The sequence below is a fragment of the Acomys minous genome, assembly GCF_964271855.1.
Source record: "Acomys minous genome assembly, chromosome: 5".
In the NCBI taxonomy this organism is placed as follows: Eukaryota; Metazoa; Chordata; class Mammalia; order Rodentia; family Muridae; genus Acomys; species Acomys minous.
Window position 1 is genome coordinate 117,918,426 of NC_140494.1, and position 24,149 is coordinate 117,942,574.

General features: G+C 38.8%; 1 protein-coding gene across 4 annotated transcripts in view; it reads left to right on the plus strand.

Annotated features, from left to right (window-relative positions):
- NPTN (neuroplastin) overlaps window positions 1–24,149 on the plus strand; it is a 78,618-nt gene that overhangs the window by 22,855 nt on the left and 31,614 nt on the right. For 3 of the 4 annotated variants that reach the window (XR_014779370.1, XM_084782347.1, XM_084782346.1), the window contains exons 2-3: window positions 17,472–17,819; window positions 23,199–23,367. Coding sequence is in view for 3 of the 4 variants with exons in the window: in XM_084782347.1 (XP_084638473.1) it covers window positions 17,472–17,819; window positions 23,199–23,367 (517 nt within the window). In the remaining variant the exon portion in view is untranslated. The remainder of the gene's footprint in view (window positions 1–17,471; window positions 17,820–23,198; window positions 23,368–24,149) is intronic. The other variant, XM_084782348.1, reaches the window with a different exon arrangement.

Below are 24,149 nucleotides of genomic sequence, written 5' to 3' on the forward strand. Positions count from 1 at the left end.
CTCCTTCCATCTTATTGTAGGTTCTAGGTAGTGCATGGTAAGTGATTCTCCCTACTGGGCTAGCTATCTGGCTGGCCTTTTTTCTGTTAAGATTGTTTTATACTATGAAAGTTCTGCTGCATGTATGTATATGCACTACATATGTGCATTGCTTGAAGAATGCAGGAGAGGGTGTTGGGTCTCCTGGAACTAAGGAGTTAAAAACAGTTGTAAGCTGCCATGTGGGTGCTAGAATACAACCCCAGGCTCTCTGAAAGAAGAGCCATTGCCTGTAACTGCTGAGCCATCATTCCAGCCATATTTGTTTTTGAAACAGGACCTCATTTTTAGCCCAGGCTGGTTCCAAATTTACTTTGTATCCCACATTGATGCCTTTGTGTCCTAAGTGCTGGTATTATATGTGTGAGCTATCAGGACCATTCTCAGTCCCTATTTTGCCTATTTTTGAGAAAAAGTCTTGGTTAACTACTCAGGCAGGCCTTGACTTTGCTGCCTTTGGCTCCCAAGTAGTTAAGATTCCAGGCCTTTGCCACAGGACTGACCGATAAATACATGCCATTATAAAGCTTGCCATCCTCTTTATGGGAAAGAACTTACTTGTCTTACCCTGACTTTGAAATCTAAGAATAGCCACATGATTGGAGACTACAGAAGCATGCTAGTTAGTAAATCTCTGCTTGGGAAGGGGAAGAAATAATTATTTTTATCCCTTCTTAATGGGAAGAATATCTTTGCCAGTGTAGTTTTAGTAACCTCCTGGGAGATACACCAGTAAGAACTAGATGGAGAGCTAACAAGTTTCTAGTTTACTGGCTAGGAGCACTAGTTCAAGAATATTAGAAATAATCTGTCATGCTAAGTACCTTTAAACTCTCTGCTTGCATAAGATTTCTGTGTAGAGGCAACCAAGATAGTACTGGACGATGTGTATGGTTCTGAAAAGGAAGCAGTGTACACATGGCCGTCATTCCAAGATTTGGATTTAACTTCTGATAGTTGGATACTATTTAGTTCTAGTTGTCCACAGTAAATAAATCATTGCTTTCAATCAGGCTAGTATTTGTGAACTCTAGAATTAGACTGTGAGGTTGATCATCCTATCTCTGTAGTATAAGAAAGTACTGTCTTCTGTGCTCAAGTCAGGAACACAAGATGGACATTCTTGGCTTCTCTGAGGAGAATCAGTTCTATTGCTTTAAAACTGGGTTTTCATGTTTCATTTTGTTTATTTGAATTTAATCAGCATACTCTTAAAATTTTGAATTTGTGCTTCTTAATTAAAAATATACATCTTTAAAAGAAACATTTTAGGTTCACAACAAAATGAGAAGGTATACACAATGGCTCTTCCCACCCTTGTCCCTTTACACTAATTGTCTTTCTTACTACAATGTCTCCCAGTAGGTAGGTACATTTATTACAGTTGAGGAATCTCAGTTCATTATCATTAAAAGTTCATAATTGATCTTGGGGTTCATTCAAGTGTTTTGTTTTCTATGGGCTTTTGACATAATTTTTTAAAGTAAGTGTGTGTGTGTGTGTGTGTGTGTGTGTGTGTGTGTGCGCGTTTGCGTGTGCATGTGCCTGTGTGCCATATCTATGTAGGTGCCTGCAGAGGCCAGCAGGTGGCATCTCAACCGTTGAAGCTAGAATTATAGGCAGTTGTGAACTGCCCAGAGTGAGTCTGGGAACCAAACTTCAGTCTTCTTGAAGAGCAGCAAGTACCCTTAACCATTTAGCCAGCCCCAAGGTAATGTTTTTAAACTTTAAAACAAAAATTACAGAGATATGTAGTTGCTTCATTCCTGTAACTCCAGAACTCAAGAGGCACAGGCAGGAAGATGATCAGAAGTTCAAGACCAGCCTGGTCTACATCATGAATTTAGGCTCACTAAACTATATGATAAGGTGTCTTAAATTAAAAAGGACAGAAAATTAATGAGGGATGGAGAGATAGCTAAGACAGTAAAATGTTTGTCAAGCAAGCATGGGGACCTGAGTTTGAATTACCAGTGATCAGGTGTGGCAGCATGCCTCTGTAATCTCAATGCTGGGGAGGTGGAATTAGGTAAGATTTAGCTCATTGCCAGTCATCCTAACTGAATTTAACAGTTCCAGGTTTAGGGAGAGACCCTGTCTCAAATGTTTATGGGAGAGAGTGATTGGGACTGGCATCCAATGTTGACCCCAGGTCTGTATATACATGCACACTTACATATACACATGTGTATACACCACAAACAAAATAATTAATGAAGACTGTAGCAGTGACATAATTTTTGTTATAATATAGTACTATGTATAAAAATATATATACTGATAATGTGTGTGTGTGTGTGTGTGTGTGTGTGTGTGTCCCTGACTGTCTAGTATTAGAGTAACTGTGTAGGTTCATGGCTCGGAAGTCCTCTATACCTTATCTGCATACCTCCCTTCTATTTACCTCTTAGTAACCTCTCACCTTTTTACTGTCCTCATAGCTTTGCCTGTTCATAGTGTCATATAATTGAAATCATTCTGGGTAACAGCCTTTTCAGACTGGCTTCTTCCAGTTAACAGTACACATTTAAGATTTTTCCACATCTTTTCATGACTTGGTAGCTCATTTCTATTTTGCTAAATAATATTTAATTTTCTATAAATGTGTTTAATTTGTTTGTTTCTCTGTGTAGCTTTGGCTGTTCTGGACTCCCTTTGTAGACCAGACTGGCCTTGAACTCACAGAGATCCGCCTGTCTCTGCCTCCCTGAGTGCTGGGATTGCAGGCATGTGCAAACATGCCCAGCTGCAAGCGTGTTTAATTTTAAGGAAGTGTTACTGATTGATTTTAGATTTGAATAGTAAATTTTGCATGTAGGATCTGTTTAATTCTTTTAAAAGTGAGATGAATATATGATAAATTCACATTTAATGAGAATGAAATTGCTTTATTCAAGCATGACTTACCATGTTACTGAATAGATTGCAATTATATAAATTATTGAGAGTTTGGGAAGAAACACAACATTTTATAAATAGTGTACTATACCAAATATTTCTTGGAATCTTGCTTAATTTCACTGTCTAAAAATTGTTGCACTATTACAACTTAAGTTAGTAAAATTTGACATTTTGATATAATTATTAATTTGGTCTTATACATAAAGGAGACACCTTATTTTATAATATTATATTTTATTATGTATTATATTGTGTTTAGAGAAGTCACATGTGTGGAGGTCATAAGACAGCTTTGTTGAGTTGGTTCTTTTCTTTCACCATGGATGATTGAACTTAGGTAGCCAGGCTTGAGTAGTAACCACCTGCCTATATCTGCTGTACCTCTTACTGGACCATTATAACTTACTTTTAAATGTTCAGAGTAAGCCAGACTAGTAATTCCAGCTGAGGCAGGAGGATAGCTATTTCAAGGAAAGGCTGTCCTGCAGAATAATTTTGTGGCCAGGCCAGCCAGGGCAATTTAGTGAGACCCTGTATGAACTTCTTTAAAAAAGGAAGTAAGAGGCCTAAGGATTTATACTCCAGTAGCACAGTACTTAACAATATATGTATGAGGACTTAACTCCTATCTCCAGTACTAGAGTCAGTTAGTATATTAATCAGTTTCAAAGTAAAACGTGGTAAAGTCCTGTTACATAGCTTTGGTTTTTAACATTGAGAGACCATGGAAACCCAGGAGCGGAAAGGAAACTCTTTATTCTGTATTATTGAAATGGAGAGTCTCCTGTTTTCAGTTGTTTGTCTTTTGTCTGGGATGTGTATATACATGTTATGTGTGTGGGGTACACACACACACACACACACACACACACACACACACACACACATGTATATGCAGGTGCATGTGTTTGTTTATGCATGCATGTGGAGCCTAGAGGACAACTTGAGGTGTCATTCCTCAGCAACCTTCCATTTAGTTACCCCCCCCCCCTTTTTTTTTTTTAAGGTCAGAGTCTCCACTAGTTTAGGACTTACCAAGTAGGATAGGCTGGCTGGCTAGTAAGCTCCAGACATTGACTTGTCTCTGTCTTTACAAAGCTAATATTCCAAGCATGTCCCAGCACTCTTTGTTTTGCTCTTTCCTTTTTTTCTTTAAACATGGATACTGGTTATGAAACTTGGGTCCTCATGATTTTGTAGCATTCAATTATTTCACCATAACAATTAAGTAATCTCTCCAATTTTCTTTACTTTTGAGATAGAGTTTGTCTAGTCTAGGGTGGCCTTAAACTTGAGATCACCTCTGTCTCTTGAATGCTGGGGTTTTAGGTATGTACCACCATCCAAGCATATCCTGTATTTTTCAAAATCAGATTTAGTCAATCTTTGCAGAAAATGGATGAAACCAAGAAGGTAGGGAAAAACATAAATATTACAATATCTTATGATATTGATAATAAGTTTATTATTGCAATATAAGATAGAATTTACTGTTTCTCTAGATATTTTTCCCTAGAAATGTCTGGAATATTGTTTCTTTTTAAATACTCTTTACTTCAGAGTGTAGGAAAGAATTTGTTTAGTCTTAGGCTTTAGGCTGAGATTCTATACTTCTTTGTTCTTACAAGTTGAAAAGATTTGCCAGGCATGGTAGCCCATGTCTTGAATCTCAACACTGAGGAAGCAAGAGGCAGGATGATGTCTGTGACTTGAAGGCTGTCATAGTCTATAGCGAGCTCCAGCCAGCAAGGGCTAGCTACATAGTAAGGTTCTATCTTTAAAAAATAAAAAAAGCATTTCCAGAAAGGAAATGGTTTTCTCATTCAGTGTTGTTTCCAGTGTGGTTAATGTGCCCTATATCTAAGTCAAGGCACCAGGCACATGAAAAGCAGAAGAAAAAAATTTAACTGATGTTCTTAAAAAACTGTTGTCTAGAAAGGTAACTCCCAGATTGAGGCATTTGTTTTAGTCTAAGTACTTTGTTTTTAGTGGTGAATCTTTGTTTTGGAAAGAATAGTTATATAAAAAGCTCCATTCTCTATGCCTTTATTCCATTTGTTATATTATGTTCTACTCGATGACCATCAGGTTCATTTGATTCTGTCTTGTAAACATTTCTCACATTTCTTACCCTTTTTACACCTCCACAGCCACTCTTCACTTAGTTGAGACTCATTTTTTTCCCATTTGGATTATTGAAGGAGATTCAAAACTTTTCTGCCATTCTTTGTGTTGCTGCCGTTCAGATCAGAATCTTTATTCATAGGAAGGAAACTCTGACTGCTCTTGATAGTCCATAGGATGCTCTTCATTCTTATTTTTCTGAATAATACCAGCAACTAACAAACAATTGGGATATAATAGCACTTAACAAATAATGACCCTTTTCCACTCTTATTTAGCACTTCACATCCTTGACTCTTTTTAACACTGCTCCTACTGTTACCTCTCTTCAAGATAATTTTACCTCTTCTGACCACTGGCAGGGAAGGCTCCACTCAGATTTTATTACATTTAAAAATTTTAAATCTCATTTTTAATGTATACACTTGTTCTAAAAATGTCCATTATCATTTGTATTATATTTTGATGAGTACTGTGAGGTTTTTTTTAGACTTAAAAAATTACTTCACAATTTCATAGATGTGTACAATGTATCTTAATTATCACTAACTCCCCTTTTCTACCCTCCTGGCATTGCCCATGTCCTCCTCCTACCTTTATGCTCCTCCCTTTCTCTAAACAATCCTCTAATTCCAGTTAGTGCTGTCTGCTGGAATGTGGACTGATCTTCTTGGCCTGATTGTGTGGATATAACCAGTGAGTTCATGAATGCAACGGCCATATCATGTCCAGGAGACAGTATTTCTCAGCATTTCTCCTGTCCTCCAGCTCAGCCTTTCCATCTTCGCTTCTACAATAGTCTCTGAGAATTTGTGGGTCATGATAAAGATGTCCCGTTTAGGGTTGAGTGAGTTGTGAATCTCATTATTAACTGCTGCTGTTCACTGCAGAGAGAGAATTCTCTGGCCAGTTTAGAGCTTGGCACTAATCTGTGGGTATAAACATAAATATTTAAATGACAGTTTGGCAATATGTCTATTTAGCAAAACAACAGTAGTAGGTATCCTCTGCTCAGAGCCTATGGTCTCTTAGCCATGGGATGTCCAGGTTTACAATATCAGGTATGAATTCTTTCTTGTGGAGCAGGTTTCAAATTCAATCAGAAGTCAGTTGTTTTTTTCTATAACCTTGTAGCATGCAAGGTTCACCATTGATGGCTTTTCTCCCCCAGCTGCCTGCATAACTCCTAGCACTATGAAAGCTAGTCAGCAGGAAGCAAAATTTCAGGTGAGTTCCAGCTAGATTTCTTTATGTTCTGCAACCAAAGTGTGTTGTGTCTTTAGCAGAAGGATCTTAACCTATCTAGTTATGGTAAATAACCAAGAACAATAATAATAGCCTGTGTTGTTTTGGAGGCCTCTGGGTACCCCATGGTCCTTATCTTGTAGGGCAGTCTTTCACACCTGGCACCGTGATTTCATCTGATGCCTATGTCTACCCATGCAAGGTATTTGTGTTCAAACTCTTTTAAAAAGAAATGTGCATGCATGCGTGCGTGCGTGTGTGCGTGCGTGTGTGTGTGTAATAAAATTGTATATTATATATGAATACATAACTATATATATATTTAGGTAGTTTGCAAAGTAATAGGCTTCCATAGGATTTTTTCATAGCACCTCCTAGCACTATGAAAATTAGCCAATAGGCATGGAACTTCCAGGTAAGTACCAATGTGATTTCGCAAAGTTCTCTTATTCAGGGATCTTTAGCAGTCGGGTCTTACTATCAGATTCTTGGGTAACCAAGAGCATTGACATACTTTGTAATGATGAACATTTTAAGTGCTTCTTAGCCATTTTAAAATATTTATTTATTTTTGAGTTGTTTTTTTTTTTTTTTTGATATTTGGTTTGACTTTTTTGTATATTTTAGATACTAATCCTCTGTTCGATATAAAGCTGGCAGAAATTTTTCTCTCATTCTGTAGATTGTCTCTTCACTTGATTGGCCGTTGCCTTTGCTCTACAAAAACATTTTAATTTCATAATATCCTAATTGTTGATTACTGGGCTTATTTCCTAAGTGATGTAAGTCATATTCCTAAAGTTCTTACCTGTGCCTGTGTCTTGAAGTGCACTCTCTACTTTTTTTCTTCCTCTAGCAGTGCCAGAGTTTCAGGTCTTATGTTGAAGTCCTTGATTCATTTGGAGTTGACTTTGTGTAAGGTGAGAGAGTTAAGGATTTAATTTCATTCATCTACATGTAGATACTCAGTTTTCCTGGTAACTTTGCCAAAAATCAGGAGGCTGTTGCTGTGTGGCCTTATATCTAGGTTCTTTATTCCATTGATCCATGTGTTTGTGCCTGTACCATGGTATGTCTCTGTAGTAAAACTTGAAATCAGGCAGAGTAATATCGCCAACAAAATTCTTGCTCAGAATTGCTTTGGCTATCCTGGGTCTCCTGTTTTTTTTCATATGAATTTTAAGATTGATTTCTGTTTTTTCATATGAATTTTAAGATTGATTTCTTTTTCTGTTTTGGTAAGAAAAAGTCACTGGAATTTTGATTAGGATTCTATTGAATCTGTAGATTACTTTTGCTAAAATAGCCATTTTCATATTCATAATCTGTGATCATGCGCGATCTTTTATTTTTAGAGTCTTCCTCAGTTTTTTTTTTTCAGTGTTTTAAAGTTTTCATTCCAGAGCCTTTCAGATTTTTAGTTAGGTTTATTCCACAGTTCCACAGTTGTCATCGTTACTGCTTTGGAGGCCATTATGAGTGGATTTTTTTTTTTTTTCGAGACAGGGTTTCTCTGTGTAGCCTTGGCTGTCCTGGCCTCGCATTGTAGACCAGGCTGGCCTTGAAGTCACAGGGATCCACCTGCCTCTGCCTCCCGAGTGCTGGGATTAAAGGTGTGTGCCACCACTGCCTGGCAAGTGGAATTTTTTAAAATATAGTTTGTCATTAGTATATAAGAAGGTTACTGATTTTTGTTTGTTAAACCTGTGTCCTGCTTTGTTGTACAATGTGTTACCAGTTTAAGCGTTTTGAGTCTTTAGAATCTCTTATGTATGGAATCGTACCATCTGCAAATAGAGATGCCCTGATTTTTTTTTTCCTTTCCTGACTGTATCCCTATTATTTGCTTCTCTTTGTTTTGCTATTCCAGCTTAGACTTTCAGAGTGGAGAAAGTAGACATCTGTGCTTTCTTCCTGATTTTAGTGGAAATGCTTTGCGTTTTTTCCCATTTAGTGAAACATTGTCTATAGTCTTGACTTGTATAGCCTTCATTACATCGAAATGTCTTCCTTCTAGTCTGAGTTTTTTCAGGACATCCCCCCCCCCCCCATCTGAGACAGGATCTCACTACTTTCCTCTCCTACCCTACTTCTCCCCCGCCACCCCACCCCCTGCCACCATCCAAGACAGGGTCTCACTATGAGGCTCTGTCTGTCTTGGCTCACTATGTAGACCAGCCTGGCCTCAAATTCAGAAATCTGCTTCCCTAGTGCTCGCTGGGATTAATGGTGTATACTACTACACCAGTCTTTTCAGGACTTTGAACAGGATGGAATGCTAGTTTTTGTTGTCCTCCCCGCCCCCCCCCCCAAATTTTTCCCCCCTGAACCTGTCAAGATGCTGTATCTCAGATTGTGAGGAACCAAGTTTAACTGTTCCTATGCACAGTACTTGGAAAATAGTTCAGTAAACAAATTAGATTGAAGATATGTTTCCAGCTTATAGATTAATAAATTGAAAAGACAAGACAAACCAGGGAATGGTAGCATTTATCTATAATCCTAGCACTCAGAAGTTTGGGGGAAGAAGATCAGGCCGATGCTGGCTAGATAGGGAGTCTGAGGACCACTTGAGGTGCCTCAGACGCTGCATCAAAACCAACCAAACAAAAAAGTAAGAATACAAAGCAAAAGTCATGGTTTTGCAATATAGTTCACTTTTGACCTTGCAATATAAATTCATCTGCTGAAAGAATCTTTATATGGTTTTTAAAAATACCTGGCTATTACTCTCTTAACTTCTGTTTGAAAAACTTGGACACAGACACAGACATGGGCCAGGTGTGGTGGTACATACCTTTAATCCCAGCACCTAGAGGATCTCAGAGAGATCCAGGACAGCCAGGGCTACACAGAGAAACCCTGTCTTGAAAAACAAAGCAAAACAAACAAAAGAATGAAAAGAAAAAGAAAATTCCAACATGTAGCAGTTTTAGGGTATCTTGGGCATTAGTTGTCAAAGTGTGGTCCCTGGACCAGATTTATTAGCATAGGTATTTGGACACATTCCCAACAGTCTGTTTTAGTAAGGTTTTCAGATGATTTTGATACACGAAAATGTCGGAGAATCACTGCTTGCAGGTTTTATCATCTAAGGAAAGTTTTGCCTTTGATAATTAAATTCCTGCTTTGGAGATAATTCAATAGCTGAAAAGATAACTAATATCATCTAACGTTCTGGAATGTGAATAATAAATTTCCCATTGTGCAGTGTAGTTAACTGGTGAATGTTAAAAGCAAAACAAAACAAAACAAAAAAACCAGAGAGAGCAAGGTAGTATTGGAACATGCTTTAATTCTAGCATTCCAGGAGCAGAAGTAGGTGAATCTCTACAAAGCAAGTTCCAGGACATCCAGGGCTTTACATAGAGAGACTCTGTCTCAAAAAACCCCACAAAAACAAAAATTAAAAAAAAAAACAAAACCCAAAACCCAACAAACAACAACAGCAAAAACACAGAGAAGGGCATTTGCTACCTCATTGAACTAAAATATTTTATAGGGTGTATTTAAATGATCAGCTTAAAGAACTTGTCTTATGCTCATGGGATATGTCATAATGGAAGAATGAGGTGAATTATGGTGTTGGTTGAGTTTTTTAATTGAATTTATTTTTGGTTTTTCAAGACAGGGTTTCTCTTCTACTCCTGGCTGCCCTGGACTTGCTTTAGACCAGGCTGGCCTTGAACTCACAGAGATCTGCTCGCCTCTGCCTCCCTAGTGCTGGGATTAAAGGCGTGTGCCACCACATCCAGCTTGTTTTATTTCTGAGGCAAGGCCTCTTGTAGCTCCAGCTGGCCTCATAGCAACCATTCTCCCTCAGTCAGCAGAACTCTGGAATTCTAAGTGTAAACCATCAAGCCCATCAGAAACTGTTCTTTTTCCTATTTAATTTCCATTGTGGGATAGTGAGTGTATCAGAAGCTACATTGTAGATAGTTATGCTACACAGAAAAGGTAGTAGAGATTAGCTTTTGTTTTTAATTACTCATAATCTCTGAGAAATGGTTTTTATTTAATTTAGGGGGAAATTATCTGGTGATATTTGTTGAAGTATGATAAAGAAGATTTGTTCATATAGGAAATATAGGGACTGCTTCAGTGGCACTTTACTCTAAACAGAGGGTTAAGTTCCACGCTGAATGCAGCAGAGACAGGCAGGAATTTATAGCTGAGGTGAAGGGTGACATCAGTGAATGAACGATTCTGGTCAAACCAACCTAACAAGACTTTCTTCCCCTGCCTCACCCACTATGCCCCAGGGTTTGTGTAGCCTCAATTGTTCTGGAACTAGCTCTGTAGACCAGGTTGGCCTTGAATTCAAAGAGCCTTCTAGTGATGATATTAAAGATGTGCCACCCTGCCCAGCGTATAACAGAATTCTCATGGGAGGCAGACCAGAGTGATGAGACCTTACTTCCCTGGTAGAGGATGCCTGATCATATACTGCAGATACTGAAAATTGGTGAATTTTTGTTAAACTGATTTAGCAGAATTCTTTGCTGAAAGTGAATTTTATAAGGACACACACACACAGATAAGCCTAGAAAGAGCAGAAACATGAATTAACTTTAGCCAAGCAAACAAATTGTCAGATTGGTCTATCCAGCCTTTATAGCATATCATTCACATTTTGCTTTTAATAGAACCTAACCATAGGGCCAGCTGAAGCACATATCTAAAGTGCTCATCTACAATTTTTTTGTTTTGTTTTAAAATTGCTTTTTTACTCAAAGAGCACCATTTTGGTCCATAGCTATATTTGGTGGTCTTTTTGGATAAAAATGCTTTTATAAGCATTTGCAAAAATATTGTGAATGTTTACTTTTTGAGCCAAAACATTCTTGGCTTACAAACAGATCACAAAACCAGCTCTGCCGGGCCCAGCTTGAGTACTATTTGCTGAATTAAAAAATGAATCACTTTTCTGCCAGATGTACCCCCACCTATACTCCTATCATTCAGCAGGCAGTAAGGATGGTGAGGTCAAGGCCAGTCTGGGCTACATAAAGCAAAACCTAAGAAAGTGGGTTACTTGAAGTGTCCAAAGAAAATTAGCTTGACAACTGTTGTGGCTGCTGCATTTTCCCACCTGGGCGTAGTACTTGTTTTAAAAGGTCAAGATCAAAGTCAAATAGGACCTAATTTATATTTGGTCTCCCTTTCTTTGTTCTAATTATTTTGCTCTCTATGTTTTGTTTATTTGTTGTTTTCTGTGTTTTGAGTCAGGTTTTTATTTGTAGTCTGGACTGGTCTAGAGTGTTGTACTACCTCTATTATTGGACTTCCCCCATTGTTCATAATCTCAGTTCAGTGGTGGTTTACAACTCTTAGCAACTGCCAATATCTTGTGTCAACATAAGTGTATCTGTTGTTACTACTCTATCATGTCTGGTTTTCTTTAAAAATAAGAAGGAATGAAGAATTCCCTTGGCATTGTTGTGTTATCATTGCTGCAGTGGTCCTCATTTGAAAAGTTACAGTTAATTTTTTTTGGTTATCTTTTTAAACTTTGATTCTAAGTTAAACTTATTTTATGTGTGAAGTTCTGTTTCCCAGGCTGTTGTAAAGCAATGCCAAGGGGTGCTGTATGTGGTCTGTTTAGCATTTATTTCTGTGGAGACATACAATAATAGGTAACATTATTGAGTGCTTAGTATGTGCCATATGCTGTTTTAACCTCTGTTGTTTTATAGAATGGTGACAATAATCCTCTAAGGAAGTTGCTATTATTAGCTCCTTTTTACAGATTAAGCAGATAAGGCTTAGAGAGGTTAGACCACTTGCCTAAGGCCATACAGTTAGTAACAGAACCTCATGTGAACCCCAGCAATCTGATTTTATTGTTCATTAAATTTAATCACTAAACTGTGCAGACTTTTTTTTTTTTAACCTTTTGGCCATTAACTAGATTTCTCTTTTTTCCAAAGCAGAAAAACTAGTTAATTTAAGTTAATCAAAATTCTATTGTTATTTTGGATGGTGAAATTTCAGATTCAGGGGTGGGCTTTGATTTATAATGATATTATTACTCCCACTTTTGATGTGTTTGCTTGATTGAAAGGAGTAGGCTTGAATTTGGAAAATTATTTGCCATGCTGCCATCTCTACCTAGCAGTAGTGATCAGAATAGTCCAGTAGTTGAGCGTCATCGCCACCCCACCTCCTACCCCTAGCGTCTTCGGCTGCTGAGAATACAGTTGCCCTGTTTCTACTACCACCAAATCTTCACTACTTTACTTGTGGTTGGTGTTCACTATGGTATTAACATGTCGTCTATGGACTTCTGACCAGTTTTGGTATTTAAGTGATACTACTAGTACATGGTGTGTTTAGCTGGCAGAAGACAGGCAAGCTGTGTAGTCTCATGTTGATGACATTTTTACAGCAGTTCTATGGAGATTGAAGTAGTCATTTTCTGTAACCACCTTGAGCTATCGGTAGGTCTTGTTTAGTCTTTATTTTTAAGGTAGGTGATTTGAATTTGTGTATGTGTGTGTGAGAAAGAGAACAGACATTTTCTTCCATCTTTTGCTGTCATTTCTTTATTTTGAGATATGAAGGAGAGAACAGGATGAGCCCTCCACAGGCTTGAAAGGAACAGCGCTCTTCTCCCACCCCCACCCCCCACGCCCCAGGTTTCTGCCTCCTTTCTTTCTTTTTCTTCTAGAAAGTGGCAAGAGTAGGTGAGATTTAAAGGTCTGACTTTGGCAGTAGTCAGCTGAGGAGAGAAGTTCATGTAACTTGTGGTTGCCTTGAAGGCCAGTGAGAATTTGGTGGTAAAAATTCTTTTCCTTAGGGCGTATGTGGAGATAGTTTTCTTGCATTGGGTCCAACTTGCTCTTCTGAGTTCCTCTTTGCACTCTTCATGTCTCTTTACACTCTTTTCATGTCTACATATCCAGTTTTTCCTGCCAGAGAATTCCTCATTTTCCCTGTTGCTAGTTGTCCTCTTCACTTCCCATCCCCTAACCTGAGCTTTGCAATTTTCATTACATTTTTCTGGCTTTTGCTGCCTCCATTTTCACCCCCCTTCAACACCAGCTTCTATTCTCTGCCTCCCCTAAATGTCCTATTATCATTGTTCAAATAAGTACTTCTGGTGGTTCCTAATTTCAAGCAGTTGTGTACTTTCATGTTGAGGGCACAGTTTGTTTGAATACCCTTGGTGGTAAAAGGCGGGGCAGTGAGTCAGGTTCTAAGCTGCTTCTGAGAGGTGGTTCTTCTGAATTGGAGCTAATTTTGGGTAGATAATGAGGCGGATGATTGCTAATAACCTTCCCTGGCTAATTATGATTTATTTCACAGTGCTGTATAGAGTTCTTCTTTCCCCGTTTGGAGGGGAAATGGATTATTTACATGCTTTTTTTTTTTAATGAGTGTTCAGCTAACAAGAAATTTCAGTTTCTGTAGAGACAGTACAGTTTGTGGGAAAGAGCCTCAAATAAGAATTAAAGACACTTTAGTCCCAAGTACACTCATGCTTAGACACTTAAGTGATCTTTGTTAGGTTATTATAGTGGAGGATACCTAATGTTTTGTGTGTAAGAATTACCACTTAATTGACTAAATTAAATGATAGCAAAGTATATCTTTAATTTACTTCTAAATGATTATGGTAATTTTTCTAGCCTTGTAAGACACATTGACTGCAGTTGTGGACAGTGTTAAGAGTCCATGCTTTGGCTTTGGGTATATTTTGGCTCTAGGATAGACTCTCATGATGATGGGCAAAATATCCTTCCAGAACTCTCAGTGCTAGGGATTCAAACCCAAGCAAAGGCTTGTGGATATTAGGTAAGCACTCTTAACACTGAGCTACACCCCCAGCTTGTAATACTAGGATTTGTAGCAATAAAGAAGTATTGGGAATGATATATAAAATGCCTGCAATACTGCCTTGGAGATCCTGAGCCTCCATCCCTGGCTGAGGAGCTTTTCAAAGTTTATGACTTCTGGAGAAGAGAGAACTCTTTGAGTTTTTTGTTTGTTTGTTTGTTTTAAGAGTGTGGCCCCTGGTTAGCTGGACCACATTTCATTGGATGGCTCAAAGTAGCCTCTCTGAGTTATTAAAAAAAAAAAAAAAGGTAGGGGTGAATCTGGGTGATTTAGGGGATATAGTGAGGAGGGGTAAATATGACTAAAATTCATTGTATAAAAATTTTTAAAAACTAATAAACTATTAAAGGAAACATTGCCTATTAATATGTCAATAAGTTATGATAATAGTAGCTTTAGAATATAGAATGATATCCCTGTCTATTTTAAGATAGTTTTAGTCCTTTAAAAAATATTTACTTTATGTGTATGGATGGTGTTGCCTGCATGTCTGTACAATATGAATGTGTAGTTCCTGAAGAGGCCAAAATGGGGGAATCAGATTCTTTGGAGTCTCTGGAACTCTAGACCGTTTGGTTCTGAGTTTAAACACAGATCTTCTACAAGAACCACTGTACTTAGAACCACTGAGCAATCTTTCCAATTTCTTTAGTTTTATTTTATTAAGAAGTTTAATTTTCTAATTTACCAATTCAAATAATTTTGTCTTGGTCTCAATTTCATTGATACAGGTAGGCCTTTTTGTTTGTTTTGTTTTGTTTTGTTTTGTTTTTTCCTGAGACAGAGTTTCTCTCTATAGCCCTGGCTGTCTGGAACTAGCTCTGTAGACCTTGCTGGCCTCTAACTCAAGAGATCCACCTGCCCCTGTCCCCCAAATGCTGGGATTAAAGGTGTGTGTCACCATGTCTGGCCTAAGCCTGACCTACAGGTGGGCATTTTAACTGAATCAGATTAATGTTTTTTTCCTCTTTGATAGGAAGACTTGCCTGGGGTGGCAGAACCAGGCTGAGTAATTTTTGTTATTGTTATATGCAATGGGAATCATGTTTAGATCCATTTCTTGATTCCTTTGAGTTGTGTAATAATTGGAATTTGAGGTTGTGCTGGAATTCTATGGGTTCTGGTTTGCAACATCTTTTTTATATTAGCATGGTCAACAGATTTGTAGGCAAGCTTTTAGTCCAGTAACTACTATCCAGAAAAAAGTAGTAAATAACAAAAGTCCAACAAATGGGATACTAGGACATTGTCAAGTTCATAATTATAGCATCTGACAGATATAAGAGCCCTACCTTCATGGACAGTATCAGAGTAAAATGTGATTTCTGTTAAGTGGTCAGGAATATGATTAAAACAATCTTCTCAGTGTTTCAAGAATTTACTGATAATTAATTTTCCCTGGTGATAACACTGATAATCAAAACCAGCTTCCTTAATCTACTATTTCTAAGTGCCGACTTCTTGGCTGTTGGTAGCAGTTTATGTGACTGAGACATGGCTCTTTAGGTCAGCATTTTATCTAGCAGCAAGTTCAGCTCTAAACAGGACCTTGGGGACTCTTTTTCTGTATTTATTGAACAATTGCTGTGTCTGAGATAGACATTTGTTTGGCTGGTTGGGCTTTGTATTAACTAGTTTCTTAGAAGGAATAAATGCTAAATCCAAAGGGGGAAGTTTCATATAGTATATTTAAAGTACAACATTTAGTCTAAGCCTGTCGATTATTGTATTTCTTTACTATTCACTCTGAAAGCTACTTCAAAGGCCAGTGTGAATTTAGAGGTCTTGACTTGTACTTAATATAATAGTCAGTACCTCCTTAGTATTTTTAGATCAGTGTAGGATTTTGTCTCCAAAGGCAGACACCGCTATAGTTTTAAACAGGAAAATTTCTACTTAGCAACCTCCATTTTCAGTTAGCTAATTACATTTTTGGCTTCTAGACTATAGAAAAACTTGCATCTTGTTCTCCTGTTCTCTGGAGTGTTGTTAAGTTTAATATTGGCAGATTCTGACCTGATAATCTGTTCACTGTAGGTGAACAGTCTTAATTCATGAGCCAAGCCACTCAGAGTGCCTTCCTTTAAAATCTTGCCTTATACTTTAGGGCATTGTCTAATTAGTAGAAATTTGAAAAAAACCTGGGAAATGAATGAGTAGATGCTTGCACTGTAGTGTCTTTCCCACTATAGACTTTACTCCAGGTTTTAAAATAAGTCTGGACAGTGATAATTTTTAAAAAACTCTTTCTGCCATACTGCCTTGCCTTATAGAAACCAAGTTATGGGCAGGTAGAAGTAGGCATCAGCTTTAGTTCTGAGCAGTGCCTAGAATGCAAGTTGAGGCATAACCTTCACCTTGCAGTTTAGTTTAATTAATCAATGTGTATTTTTCATCCTCTTTGAATTGACTGCTAATACCCAGGCAATTACTTTTTGTAGGGAGAGCTTGTTAGGAGCTACAATTATTTCAAAGACTGGCTTTAAATGAGATTTTACTAGTAGAATTTATAGGATCATGAAGAACATTGTCTTTTCACTGGCATTGATTGGTTGCTGTTAGTTTTGGTTCAGCTCCTGAGCTAAGCTCAGTAGTTCTCACTATGGTGTCAAGTACAGACTGTGCCCTATTTTTCTGTTCCTGAGGGTCTGTAGTCAGATAAATGCATAGGCAGCTGGGCTGTTTGTTTGCTATGGGCCCAGGGAAGATTAGGAGATGGAAAAGTCTAAACTAAGGATAGTATCCTACATGTGAGTATTTTGCTGCCCTTCAGCTGAAATTTGTACTGTGAATAACAAGAGAAGGTACCAGTAGATCAGTTAATATTTCTTGTTGAGGCTTAGGAAAGCTACTGCATCTCTAATGAAATATTCACCCATTCAAAAAGATCCTGACTTGGCATAAAAACCCATTACCACTTCCTGTTATCTTCCATCATTGCCTGAGTTTGGGAAGGTAATGGTTTTGTGCTCTATGGGAGGATGCTCTTCCCAAGACCTAAGGCTTTCTCATTCCTACCAGCTGGGCCCATTGCTAAAATGCTTTCCAGTGGGCTTGCTTCTGCCTGGCCAGCACCTGGGCTGCCCCAGCTTGTAATTGGCCTGCCTTGCTTCATAAGCTTCCCAGGGTGGTTCTTCTTCCAAAAGCTTGTATGAATTGCTATTACTGTCTCTTTATAGTTTAAAAATGAATCCTTTTTTTGTTCTCTGCAACTCATTTGCTTTTGTCTTTTCTTTTCTTTCCTTTAAATTATTAACACCTGTTGATTCTTTTTTTTTTTTCTGGTTGGCCTGTCACTGCATTCCTGCTCCCCCTCCCTCTAGCTGGGTTTGTCAAGTCGCCCATGTCAGAAACTAAGCTCACGGGGGACGCCTTTGAGCTGTACTGTGACGTGGTCGGGAGCCCCACGCCAGAGATCCAGTGGTGGTACGCAGAAGTCAACCGGGCAGAGTCTTTCAGACAGCTGTGGGACGGTGCTCGGAAGCGCCGTGTCACCGTAAACACCGCCTACGGGTCAAACGGCGTGAGTGTGCTGAGAATAACCCGGCTCACCTTGGAGGACTCTGGGACTTACGAGTGCAGGGCCAGCAACGACCCCAAGAGGAATGACTTGAGGCAAAACCCTTCCATAACATGGATTCGAGCCCAGGCCACCATAAGCGTCCTTCAGAGTGAGTCCAGCACCCTACAGTAGTAGTACTGTAGTCTTTAGAGGTGGCCCAATGACCCTTCCCTCTGCTTCCTTTCCCTCTACCCTAGTATGATCGCTTACCCCACCCCCTTGTCTTTGTTTTTTCAAATCCATGACCCTTATGGTTGTAATGTATGAAAACATTTGTGGCAACTTTTAAATTTTTTTTTTTTTAATTTGCCGTCCTTTCTATTTCCCTTATCTCCCAACCCTTCTCTGTGTCTTTCTCCTCAGGAACAAAGAACTTGAGGAAATCCATGGCTGCCCAAAGTCAGCTGTGCTGGGAAGAGGTGGGGAGGGAGAACTGGGGAAGGGGAGAAAAAAAAAAAAAAGAATTAAAAGTACACATGTCAGGCAGTCGTATGAGGTAGTGTTGAAACTGTTTCTTTCCCTCCTCTTTAATTTTGCAGTAGGTTTCCTGCTATCCTTTTGCTGATTGCTTCTCTGGTGCCTTTCTATTTTTGTTTTTCTCCCCACTCTAACTACTTTTTATTTCCCCTGTTCATCTGTTGGAAGCTCTCTGAATATAGCTAGCTGCCTTCACCTCTGTGGTTTTAAGTTTGTGTCTGCCCAGCCTTTTCCCTCACTGTGACTTGGTGTCATCCTGTTCTGTTGGTGGGAATGTTGCCATGGTGCAGTGTGGTAGTGTGTGTTCTGTTGGGTGGCACGAAGCTTGGATATTTCCATAGCTCAGTTCTTTTTCTTTCTAAAACAGTGGCATGTGCTTCTCTGACAGCAGCCCTCCAATGCAACAGCACAGTTCTTACTGGACCTGTTTTCCTAAAAGCAGCTGCCTGAGATTCTCTCTCTTAGTCTTGCTATCAGGAGCTAAGTGGTCTGAAGCTTAAAATTATGTTGTTTTTAAAACTATCATGCAGCCAGGTATGGTGGTGCACGCCTGTAATCCCAGCACTCAGGAGGTAGAGGCGGGTGAATCTCTGTGAGTTCGAGACCAGCCTGGTCTACAAAGTGAGTCCAGGACAGCCAAGGCTACACAGAGAAACCCTGTCAGAAACAAACCAACCAACCCACCAAAAATTCACACATACAAAAAACTCTAATGCTATCATAAAAGTCAGAATTGCAACTTGGTTTTTTTTTTTTTTTTAAATTGTGTATGCAATGTTCTGCCAGAATGTATGCCTGCACTCCAGAAGAGGGCACCAGATGTCATTAGAGATGGTTGTGAGCCACGATGTGGTTGCTGGGACTTGAACTCAGGACCTTTAGAAGAGCAACCAGTGCTCTTAAGCTCTTAACCCCTGACCCATCTCTCCAGCCCACAACTTGTTTTTATTCATAGACAGCTTGACTTTTATGTTTGCACAAAGTTCCTTATCCTGGTGGATGATAAACTCCAAATTAGTTTGGAAACTATTCACACTGGTTGCTTCTTCTTCTTCTTCTTCTTCTTCTTTTTTTTTTTTAAGATTTATTTATTCATTTTATATAAAAGAGTGCTTTATCTGTGTGTACACCGGCACACCAGAAGAGGGCACCAGATCTCATTATAGATGGTTGTGAGCCGCCATGTGGTTGCTGGGAATTGAACTCAGGACTGCTAGAAGAGGAGACAGTGCTCTTAACCTCTGACCCATCTCTCCAGCCCTGTTTCTTTTTCTTTAAAAGAAAAGAGGGGGGGGGGGAGGAGAAAGTTAAATTCCAATCTTCTTGAGTCCTTTGTCTGTTGTATAAGTTAGGTTTGGGTGATGAGTTCTCTTTTTGAAATCTGTTTGGTAGGAAACAGCCCACAGCAAATCACTACTCTCACTAGGAAGGGTTATAGTCCTGCACTGGACTTGGTTATGACTGAGGGACATTCTCAACTTAATGGAGGGGCCTCTTACACTGTTGTATGATTTTGAGTGGATCAGTGAGAGACCTTGAGTCATTTAGGGAGAATGAAGTTTAAGAGTAAAATATACTATTTTTGTGAGCAATTTGGTGATAACACAGTAATGTAAGAGGGACTCTAAATATATATATATATATATATATATATATATATATATATATATATATACATATATACATATACATATATATATATATATATATATATATATATATATATATATATATACACTTAATGGAAAAATATCAAATTAGTATTTGTTTTGTATCCACTTGGAAAACTTGGGCAGGGGGTGTGAAAGGGAGAGGGGAGAGGCTGTTGCAGTTGGCACTGCTGACTCAGAGAACCTGCTTCTGTGAAGGGGAAAAGAAATCCTGTCTATGTGAAAATGGGGAACATTAACCCAGCAATTTTTCTTTCTTTTAACAGTTTTTTCCCCTTGCACGCCTCCTTCTCCTGCCCTCTTGCTCCTTTCCTTAAACAGAAAGCAGAATTATCCAAATGGCCACAAAGGTCTCTAGAAGTTCATAGTCATAGACTGGGCATTTGGTAGCTTTACTTCCAAGAACCTAAACTTTTTAGCTAAAAAGACCATGTCTGGAAAGTATAAGAATTGGGCCTTGGGGTTACCTATGCATCAGTTCCTATGTGCATATAGTACTTCCCCAATTTGCTTAGAAATAAGTTTCTTCAGGGTATCTGCATGTACTTGAGCCACAGCCTGGCTGGTCAGTCTTTCCCTGGATAGCCACTTCAGTTGGTTAACACAAGGTAGTTGTAATGCCCTGAATTTAACTTTAATTGAATGGTTTTGTGATCTTAGATCTCCCTAGAAACACTGCCTCCATAGGGAGGTTGAGTTCTTCTAAGAATGACCTACCAGTACTTTTCTCCAAAGCTCTTTGAATAATGTAAACCAGAAGAGAAATAGGTCGATATTAGGCTTTCTTATGTTCTTTACATACACATGGTGGTTAGGGTAAGGTCCTACCTGTTGCTTCTGAGTAGAAGTGAGTAATAAGTAAAAATATTTGCATTTCTAAATGTTCGTCTCTCTTGGACTTTGACTGGGTAACACTGGGCCACAGAAATAAATGTCTCACCTTCATCCTGGTGTAGAATACAAATGTAGTGCTGCAGGCAAAGAGCTCAGCCTGGCAGTAGTTCCATATACAGCAAGTACAGGAGTCAGGCTACCCCACACTAGAGTCCTCCTGTGGTACAGAGTCATATTGAAACCTAATCAACTTACTCCCAGCTTACCCTTTCCTGGATCCTTAACATTTAAGGGAAAAAGTACTTTCTTTTGCCTTCTAAGATTTCTTGGCAGAAAGTCTACCAGATTGCTTTCATCACCTTCTTAATCTCCCTGAGCTGCAATGATCATTTGCATCGTCACAGGTAAGAGTAGCTTTTACTTTGCTTCCTTGTGTATAAACATCTGGAAACTCTTGGCCTCATTCTCAGAGTTCACCCTTTCTCAGTGCAATCTGAGAGGAAGAACCGGGAGATTCCCAAGTGGGACAGAAAATGAAATTGGACAATAAAAATTTAGTGAAAACTTGAAAGTGTGTTTGGGTTTAATGTTGCTTTTGGTATATTTTTAATTTCTCTTCTGTGGAGTACTGGTTTTATCTTTTTCTCTTCTGTTTTTGCTTGGTTTTAATTTTTCTTGGAATTGTGATGCTTTCTGCTGATGGTGTATGTGCGCCTTCCATTGCAGGGTTTGCAGCTGTTCTGCTCGACTTCTTAAAGCCCAGGGATTTGGCTTCTGTCCAGTGTGTCTTAAAACCATGGGACACCAATGCGCTAACGTGTTTACATGCATCTGCTTTTGTCTTAGTGGCTGCTATGCCTCCATTATTTGTATATAAAGACCCTGTTTGGTGTTACTAAATAGGACCAGTACTGAATGGAAAATAACCATTAATTATCCTGTTGTCAGAATTGGAGATAAATTAGAACCAGTTTGTTAATTGAGGCAATTTCAAGATTTGCTTTATCATAAGATTATAAAGATAGTAACTGTATAAGCAGCACTTTTACACTGGTTAGGAAGTCATTAATTCTTTACATTTTCCAAGTATCTCATGACTTCTCCATCCTCTTCCCTTCTCTGAACTATAAAAAGAAGCAGTGTCAGAAGAGGGAGACTGTTCTATCCTCAGGAATTAGAACTATTCTTCATAAAATGATGAGGGGAACTGCTGTGGAAATATACGTTAGAAGTAGCCAGATACAGGGAAGTGGGAAATCAGTCATGGGTGTTTGAGAAAGGGGGATGGGAAGGAGGTACATACCTCACAGTGTGGATGGGGAAAGGTGATTTGGTTGAGACTTTACCTGAAAGAAAACATTTTATCCAAAGGAGAAAACTAAACTAAACCTGGGAAAAGATAAAACACAAGCAACATAGTCCTGATTATAATACGGAGATGAAAATTTAAAGTTCCTTTAAGATAACCCTTCCAGAAACGATTCAATGTGATTTATAATTTTCTGCTTAATGGGTTCTATTTAGCAAATTGTAGGTTATTTTTGTAGACAAATCCTATCTTAAGTTATCCAAACCCTGAATAGAACCAAAAAGAAAAGTCCTTACCTTGTGTTAAGGTGAAAGTTTTTGAGGGCTAGGAGGTGTTTGGAGTTTGGGGGGGGGGGGGGACAGAGATAGAAAATTCAGTGAGTTGTATTTTATAGGGCCATTTTTGCCCTTGTACTGATAGTAATTTTACCCTTGTACTTGTCATTTCACTTTTCTAGTCCAAAGAAAAGAGGAGTAAACTCTAAGGGCCTTGCAGTTCTAAGTTTCTAGGAGCCCATATGACAAGACATGTTACACTCTAGTGTAATTGTATTGTCTTGCAATGGAATGTGTTTTAAAGTACAATTCTGAAAAGGTTGTTTTGGGAATAAATATGGGCAGGAGGAAAAAAAATCAGTGGTTGTTTAAGAAGTTACCCTTCTCAGAATTTTAAAGAATACAACAGACTTCCAGTGGGAAGTTTACTTTTAAATCTAGTACCTTTTCTATATGATGGCAATGGTTGGTTTGCTCTAGGTTTAGCAGATTCTGTTGGGGGAACAACTATATACGCATGTATTATATGCTGCTTTTCCAAGGCCCAGTTTGCATTTAGAACTGCAAGGCAGAGCTCCATTTTCTTATAGATGCTGAATTGGCTGGTGGTTCTTACTTCATAAAATTGTGGTATTCGGCACTTAGGTGGATTGTTGCCAGTGTAAGCACATGTAATACTCCCATTCTTTCACGTCTAGACCAACTGGTCTTTAGGCTGTTGTCTGCGCTAGTGGTCATTTGCTTATAATCATTGTTTTTCCTTTTTTAACTTCCTCCAAAGTGGTAAAGTGAAAGTCCTAATGTAGTCCTGTCTACCTTCCCTCTTCTTCTAAGTCTCCCCATCCTACCCCATTTAACTCTCAGGCCAGGGCTTCAAACAATGGGAAACTATGGCACTCTGTCATTGTATACTCTAATTACAGAGCCAAGAATTGTCACCAGTGAAGAGGTCATTATTCGAGACAACCTCCTTCCTGTCACCCTGCAATGTAACCTCACCTCCAGTTCTCACACCCTTACATACAGCTACTGGACAAGGAATGGAGTAGAGCTCACTGCCACCCGTAAGAATGCCAGCAACATGGAATACAGGTGAGAGGAAAAGGGAGAGAGAATGGATAAGATTACTTGTTTATAGTCCTTATATATTAACAGTTTACATTTATATAATGTAATTATAAGTATGAAAATGCTACTTAAAGGATACGTTGTGGAACTGGTGAGTTGGCTCAGCAGGTAAAAGATGCTTGCCACCAGGCCTGATAACCCAAGTTTAGTCTTTGAAATCGACATTGAAGAACCAACTCTGGCAAGTTGTCGTGTGTGTGTGTGTGTGTGTGTGTGTGTGTGTGTGTGTGTGTGTGAGAGAGAGAGAGAGAGAGAGAGAGAGAGAGAGAGAGAGAGAGAGAGAGAATTTTTTTTTGACTGATTTATATAGTCTATAATCCTGGTGTCCTGGTACTCTGTGTTTTCTGTTTAGGCTGGGTCCAATCTTACACAGACCCTCCTGCCTTCTGCCTCCTGAGTACTGAGCCTCTCCTGGTTAGTCTAGTCTAGTATATCTGAGGCAAGGTCTAGGATTCTGTCAAAGATTCCTAATTAATTCTAGTGGGCAGTCATGTTTGAGAGCCATAGATGAACCTCTAACTGTGATAATTAAGACACTGAGAACAAGAACTCAGTTGCTCAAGGACTCAGTATTAGTTAATTGCTGAGTCACAGCATACAGGCCTTTTGACTTATATCAAGTAGTTTGAGAAGCAAATTAAAGTCAGCTTTGAAACCTGGGACAAAAGATCTTTCCTGTGGGTAGATGTCATAATGAATTGTCTTCTAGGAGTAACATCACCATCCGATCAGTCAGGACCAGTTAG